This window comes from Berghia stephanieae, chromosome 7, assembly GCF_034508935.2.
Source record: "Berghia stephanieae isolate SIO BIC M18660-M18661 chromosome 7, UCSD_Bste_1.3, whole genome shotgun sequence".
Classification (NCBI taxonomy): Eukaryota; Metazoa; Mollusca; class Gastropoda; order Nudibranchia; family Aeolidiidae; genus Berghia; species Berghia stephanieae.
Genome location: NC_088366.1, coordinates 32,723,928 through 32,731,877, shown reverse-complemented (window position 1 = coordinate 32,731,877; position 7,950 = coordinate 32,723,928). Strand labels below are relative to the sequence as shown.

The 7,950-nt window shown below is 37.0% G+C and overlaps 2 protein-coding genes across 2 annotated transcripts in view; one reads left to right on the top strand and one right to left on the bottom strand.

Moving 5' to 3' along the window:
• The window catches only part of LOC144976532 (protein broad-minded-like), a 65,528-nt gene extending 65,237 nt beyond the window's left edge, over positions 1 to 291 (top strand). Inside the window, exon 33 of the mRNA XM_078920823.1 lies at positions 283 to 291. Within this exon, the coding sequence (XP_078776949.1) occupies positions 283 to 291 (9 nt within the window). The remainder of the gene's footprint in view (positions 1 to 282) is intronic.
• A 26-nt stretch (positions 292 to 317) lies between these two features.
• Positions 318 to 7,950, bottom strand: part of LOC144976531 (protein broad-minded-like) — a 7,859-nt gene continuing 226 nt past the window's right edge. The window contains exons 2-4 of the mRNA XM_078920822.1: positions 2,960 to 3,063; positions 1,459 to 1,659; positions 318 to 416 (exon numbers count right to left, since the gene is read on the bottom strand). Coding sequence (XP_078776948.1) covers positions 318 to 416; positions 1,459 to 1,659; positions 2,960 to 3,063 — 404 coding nt within the window. The remainder of the gene's footprint in view (positions 417 to 1,458; positions 1,660 to 2,959; positions 3,064 to 7,950) is intronic.

Here is a 7,950-nt window from a genome sequence, read left to right as displayed (position 1 = left end):
AATAATAATAATAATAATAATAATAATAATAATAATAATAATAATAATATAATAATAATAAATAATAATAATAATATATAATAATAATAATAATATAATAATAATAATAATAATAATAATAATAATAATGGTCACTAAAACAATAATAATGAGTTATTTTTTTCAACAATCTATTTCATTTAATACATCTATATGAAAAAAAGATAGATTTAGACATAAGCTATGACAACAAATTCAAACAAATAAAAAATATACATCTTTATTTGTCTCTTAATTGTGTAGAAACTTTAACGGCACCAAAGCAGTTTGCGATGAAGTTATTGAAAAATTAAAAAGACTAAGAAAAACAATTGACCAACCAAAATTTTATAATCTTTGAGAAGTTCTAGAAGTATTTTTCTGCTGTAGTTTCCGTGCTGAAAAAAAAGAAGAAAAGATTTATAACCAAGTTATTTTTTACACTATTATGTCCACCATGGACCATTGGTAAGGTTTTGATCAAACACACATTAGTTATTGCTGACGTCTATTCATGACAATTCTGAATAGCTGAAAAAAAAGCAGTCTGAGATCAACAAAGTATGTAACTATATATGTATGTTTATAGCAGTTTATGGCATATAAGTATATATATATATATATATATATATATATATATATAATATATATATATATATATATATAAATATATATATATATATATATATATATATATATATATATATATATATATATATATATATATATATATATATTGAATCGTGTTTGATACAAATATGGTACGAAAAGTGCTCGACATGTAGGAATGGAGCGAATTATTATTTTAATATTTACCACAATGTTTGAGACAGTCTACATTAATGTTTCAGGCCTATTTAGCCATCGTCAGGACTCTATATATATTATATATATGCTCATTTGTATAGTGCATTTCTGCGAGTCTAATTTATTCCCAAAGCTGATCATATGGGACAATATTTTTATTTTATACTAAAATAGTTGCCAATTTGGCACCCCTTTTTTAAATTGTCCAATCACTCTTACTCCATCCGTCATTAACTGTTGCCAGTTACACATTCACGTCAGTCTTGCGTGAGGCAATGTGTATAAAGTGACTTAACCAAGAACACAAAGCTGGTACTAAAATTTTTAAATCATAGTCCATCCATTACTGGCCACAGCAATATAACTTGAATTTATTACATAACCAGACATTGTGCAACAAGACATCAACACAATAAAAGACTTGAAATAATGACCAATAATCTTTAAATATTCTAACAGGAAACAAATCCATATCTAGTTTACTTAATGAAAACTTTGATAGGTATTTCCTTATATCTATATTTTACAAATATATATGAAAATGCCGGTGCATATTTTATATTTATTCTCTTTTGCTCTTAAACACACTGAACAAATATTTATTAAATTATCAAACTATGATGTCAGACTCACCATCCATTTGATAAACCACTGTGCCTTTGGATCCAAAATGGAGACAAAATGTAAGGGAGATAATCGATGGGGTTGTGAAGGTGATACAGTGTGGAGGGCAAACAAATTGAGTGAGCTCTCCACTACTTCCCTCAGGTAACTCTGAGGAAAACGCACCCAGTAGTTGGGGGCTTCTTGCTGAAATTCTATGATGAGCCTGAACTGTTGTTGAGAATGAGAACATGAAAAATTGGGGAGATTAATATTTAAAAGATGGTGCATGATACAACACTAACAAATCAGGCAGAAGTCAACAATTTAAAAAATCATACCACAAAATCAAGGAGGCTAGTTTTTTTTCTTGTTTTTTTTTGTTTGTTTGTTTTCGTTTGTTCTTTTTTTTTTTGGGGGGGGGGGGGGGGGGGGGGGATTGGTGAGGAGTAATTTTGTTCTTTCATTTTTCCTTCTGTTTTGTCTGGCATTGTGTTCTTCTTTGTGAATTTCTGCAAACCACCTTGGGTCGATGTTTAGACTGTCACAGAAGCGATTCAGTTTCTGAACTGTTTTAGATTTTCAGAGCTAACTATATCCACAGGCAGGCTGTTCTAAATTCTAAAAGTTGATGGAAAAAATTACTGCTCATGGCATTGCACTCTTGAGCATGGAATCTGGAATCTGTAATCGCATCCTCTTGTTTTTTCCCCTCGTTGTTGCAGGTTCAAGGTCGTGGGGAGCTTCAATCAACTTATGTATTGAACGGTAGAGTTTGGTTGCATTAGCTTGCCTGCTTCGTTCCTCAAGAGTTGACCATTAAAGGTTGGAAAGCATGGTTTCAATGCTGTGTCTTCTGTCAAAATCGTTGTACTTATATTTCCATATTTACAATTATTGTAGAAACCGTTTATGAAGCAAACAGGGAAATGAATGAAAGAAGAATTAATCCCACCATCAAATTAGAGTGAACAAAGGACCTAAATAGAATTGCTTTCAATCAAAAATTGGTCCAATCATTAATAGATGAGGAGGAGCGAAGGAGACTACACCAAGTCTAAAAGCTCTATACAGAGGTATCCAGGTATCCAGGTATAAAAACAAACGGAACAGAATAGTCTTTTTTTTTTAAAATCCAGCCCTTCATCGAAAAAATTGATCAAAATTGTTTATGACAAACAGTAATAAAATTGCTGGCAATCTATAAAACTCATGCGCTTATCGAATAAGAATGGAGGGGTTGACAATAAAACCCAAATGCTGAATATTTTTCAAGGCATATTATTCCTGCTTAAACTAATAAAGAGACTCTGGCTTTAATTTAAGAATGAACAGTTACTTAGTTTTATTGGTAGGTTATCCCTATAAATATGTATGCTTGTATCATTCTTAAAAAGATTAAATGAAGGAATGAACGAATGAATAAATTAAGGAATGAACTAATTAATGAAAGAATCAATGACTGAATGAATGAATGAATAAATTATACCAGAAAACACACAAATATGCTATTGTTACAATATTAACTCACAGATTTCAGCAGTTTGACCATTGACTTGTCTGAGCAATTAAGACCATTTCGAACAGATGGAATTATAGAACTGTGAGAAGTGAACTCACCAGAAAGGAATTCAACTGGGGAGATTAAAGATTTGGTACTATTACTTTTTAAAATAAGTCCTACTTAAGCATTTATCAGCATTATTGTATACCATAACATTACATTCTCATGGCAAAGGACAAAAACAGACCTCTCTGTGTGTAGCTCAGAGCAGAAAATTGAATTTCAAAATAGAACAATGTGATCAGTGTGAAAATAATCTCACATTAAGAATTGTGCTTTCTATTTCCTTTTTAAAAAGTTCAAAGTAAATAAAAACAAAATACAGTGAAGAGCAGATATATCAACAATGCCGATATCTACATGACATCAAAGTTCCATTTATTTGGATATAAGTTTCGTAAAGAAAGATCGAGTACATCACCATAAATTTTACCAAATAACATATATCAACATTGCAATCTACCAAAATTGGCAATCATTGGTCGGAACCTTGAGGTCAGTGGTGGAGTCTAGCGCCAAACTGGGAACAGCATTTCTCGGTATGGATACCAGCACTTGGAATTCCCAATATTACTTGGCTTTCAACAAATAGGCTTATGAGAAATGCTCCCCACAATCACCCACTATGTGCAAGATAATATACCTGTCTTCACAAACTGCCTGGCCAATCCCATGGTCTGTCTTGAACTGAGTGTCAGTAAATGAGACTGAGACATCTTATCTTCCCTCTTTATCTTATATGCAGTACCGATGATCAGCTTCTCGGTCTCGAGAGATTAATGACAAGGTCAGTACCACAACTACCGGTACTCAGTCTCAATACCACTTGATACTAGTTAAGTCACAATTGATGCCTGATGCACAGTCAGATAAGGATGGTGCTCCACCATCGTGACAGTTTCAGGCCTCGCTGCTATAGCAGCTATCAAGACCCTTTTTAATTCAGAAAAGTGAGTGGAGCAGGCACTTATGTTGGTAACAACAAGATATGAAGTGAATAGAAAAGTGCCAGAAGACAATAGAGAATAAAAATTTTTTTCGCGGCGGGTGGTGGGGTTCGAACCTGCGACCTTATTGGTACGACAACTCCGCCTGGCAGGTGAGAGCGTGGCTCTACCGTGTGAGCTATCAACGAACACAAAAATATTCGTTTCAAACTCAAAGTCATTACTAGATCCCTCTCTCACCCACTTCTTGAGACCGCCGATTCGTTCGTACACCACCATCGCGAATAATTTTGACCAGCAGTTAAGCTTAATAGCCAATATTCTCAACACAAACATATAACATAGAAACGATTGAGACATTGAGTATGCTCCGGTGTATGGGGTGAATTTTTAATTCAGAAAAGTGAGTGGAGCAGGCACTTATGTTGGTAACAACAAGATATGAAGTGAATAGAAAAGTGCCAGAAGACAATAGAGAATAAAAATTTTTCGCGGCGGTGGTGGGGTTCGAACCTGCGACCTTATTGGTACGACAACTCCGCCTGGCAGGTGAGAGCGTGGCTCTACCGTGTGAGCTATCAACGAACACAAAAATATTCGTTTCAAACTCAAAGTCATTACTAGATCCCTCTCTCACCCACTTCTTGAGACCGCCGATTCGTTCGTACACCACCATCGCGAATAATTTTGACCAGCAGTTAAGCTTAATAGCCAATATTCTCAACACAAACATATAACATAGAAACGATTGAGACATTGAGTATGCTCCGGTGTATGGGGTGAATTTTTAATTCAGAAAAGTGAGTGGAGCAGGCACTTATGTTGGTAACAACAAGATATGAAGTGAATAGAAAAGTGCCAGAAGACAATAGAGAATAAAAATTTTTTTCGCGGCGGTGGTGGGGTTCGAACCTGCGACCTTATTGGTACGACAACTCCGCCTGGCAGGTGAGAGCGTGGCTCTACCGTGTGAGCTATCAACGAACACAAAAATATTCGTTTCAAACTCAAAGTCATTACTAGATCCCTCTCTCACCCACTTCTTGAGACCGCCGATTCGTTCGTACACCACCATCGCGAATAATTTTGACCAGCAGTTAAGCTTAATAGCCAATATTCTCAACACAAACATATAACATAGAAACGATTGAGACATTGAGTATGCATTGAGTATGCTCCGGTGTATGGGTGAATTTTTAATTCAGAAAAGTGAGTGGAGCAGGCACTTATGTTGGTAACAACAAGATATGAAGTGAATAGAAAAGTGCCAGAAGACAATAGAGAATAAAAATTTTTCGCGGCGGTGGTGGGGTTCGAACCTGCGACCTTATTGGTACGACAACTCCGCCTGGCAGGTGAGAGCGTGGCTCTACCGTGTGAGCTATCAACGAACACAAAAATATTCGTTTCAAACTCAAAGTCATTACTAGATCCCTCTCTCACCCACTTCTTGAGACCGCCGATTCGTTCGTACACCACCATCGCGAATAATTTTGACCAGCAGTTAAGCTTAATAGCCAATATTCTCAACACAAACATATAACATAGAAACGATTGAGACATTGAGTATGCTCCGGTGTATGGGGTGAATTTTTAATTCAGAAAAGTGAGTGGAGCAGGCACTTATGTTGGTAACAACAAGATATGAAGTGAATAGAAAAGTGCCAGAAGACAATAGAGAATAAAAATTTTTCGCGGCGGTGGTGGGGTTCGAACCTGCGACCTTATTGGTACGACAACTCCGCCTGGCAGGTGAGAGCGTGGCTCTACCGTGTGAGCTATCAACGAACACAAAAATATTCGTTTCAAACTCAAAGTCATTACTAGATCCCTCTCTCACCCACTTCTTGAGACCGCCGATTCGTTCGTACACCACCATCGCGAATAATTTTGACCAGCAGTTAAGCTTAATAGCCAATATTCTCAACACAAACATATAACATAGAAACGATTGAGACATTGAGTATGCTCCGGTGTATGGGGTGAATTTTTAATTCAGAAAAGTGAGTGGAGCAGGCACTTATGTTGGTAACAACAAGATATGAAGTGAATAGAAAAGTGCCAGAAGACAATAGAGAATAAAAATTTTTTCGCGGCGGTGTGGGGTTCGAACCTGCGACCTTATTGGTACGACAACTCCGCCTGGCAGGTGAGAGCGTGGCTCTACCGTGTGAGCTATCAACGAACACAAAAATATTCGTTTCAAACTCAAAGTCATTACTAGATCCCTCTCTCACCCACTTCTTGAGACCGCCGATTCGTTCGTACACCACCATCGCGAATAATTTTGACCAGCAGTTAAGCTTAATAGCCAATATTCTCAACACAAACATATAACATAGAAACGATTGAGACATTGAGTATGCTCCGGTGTATGGGGTGAATTTTTAATTCAGAAAAGTGAGTGGAGCAGGCACTTATGTTGGTAACAACAAGATATGAAGTGAATAGAAAAGTGCCAGAAGACAATAGAGAATAAAAATTTTTCGCGGCGGTGGTGGGGTTCGAACCTGCGACCTTATTGGTACGACAACTCCGCCTGGCAGGTGAGAGCGTGGCTCTACCGTGTGAGCTATCAACGAACACAAAAATATTCGTTTCAAACTCAAAGTCATTACTAGATCCCTCTCTCACCCACTTCTTGAGACCGCCGATTCGTTCGTACACCACCATCGCGAATAATTTTGACCAGCAGTTAAGCTTAATAGCCAATATTCTCAACACAAACATATAACATAGAAACGATTGAGACATTGAGTATGCTCCGGTGTATGGGGTGAATTTTTAATTCAGAAAAGTGAGTGGAGCAGGCACTTATGTTGGTAACAACAAGATATGAAGTGAATAGAAAAGTGCCAGAAGACAATAGAGAATAAAAATTTTTCGCGGCGGTGGTGGGGTTCGAACCTGCGACCTTATTGGTACGACAACTCCGCCTGGCAGGTGAGAGCGTGGCTCTACCGTGTGAGCTATCAACGAACACAAAAATATTCGTTTCAAACTCAAAGTCATTACTAGATCCCTCTCTCACCCACTTCTTGAGACCGCCGATTCGTTCGTACACCACCATCGCGAATAATTTTGACCAGCAGTTAAGCTTAATAGCCAATATTCTCAACACAAACATATAACATAGAAACGATTGAGACATTGAGTATGCTCCGGTGTATGGGTGAATTTTTAATTCAGAAAAGTGAGTGGAGCAGGCACTTATGTTGGTAACAACAAGATATGAGGTGAGTAGAAATTTTTATTCTCTATTGTCTTCTGGCACTTTTCTATTCACTTCATATCTTGTTGTTACCAACATAAGTGCCTGCTCCACTCACTTTTCTGAATTAAAAATTCACCCCATACACCGGAGCATACTCAATGTCTCAATCGTTTCTATGTTATATGTTTGTGTTGAGAATATTGGCTATTAAGCTTAACTGCTGGTCAAAATTATTCGCGATGGTGGTGTACGAACGAATCGGCGGTCTCAAGAAGTGGGTGAGAGAGGGATCTAGTAATGACTTTGAGTTTGAAACGAATATTTTTGTGTTCGTTGATAGCTCACACGGTAGAGCCACGCTCTCACCTGCCAGGCGGAGTTGTCGTACCAATAAGGTCGCAGGTTCGAACCCCACCACCGCCGCGAAAAATTTTTATTCTCTATTGTCTTCTATCAAGACCCTCTGCTGCTTTTCGCAACATATCCTGAGGGCATTTCCTTATCTTACATTATTGCCAGTGCTGAGGACAGGGTCTATAAAATGATTCCAATAACTGACTTTTTGGGGTCAAATAAAGTAAAATGTCATAAATTTCAAAATCCGCCCATTTCAAGTCAAATCATCCAAATTGACTTCCATTGTTGTTATCTTACATTTCGCATTTGTTTTCCTTTAATTCTTTGGAAGGACTGAAATATCAACATGACGCGTTTATCAACATTCTTATAATGATGTCAATATACCCATACTCGACTGTACCTACTTTTGAACATAAAATGATAGAATGATAGAGTTG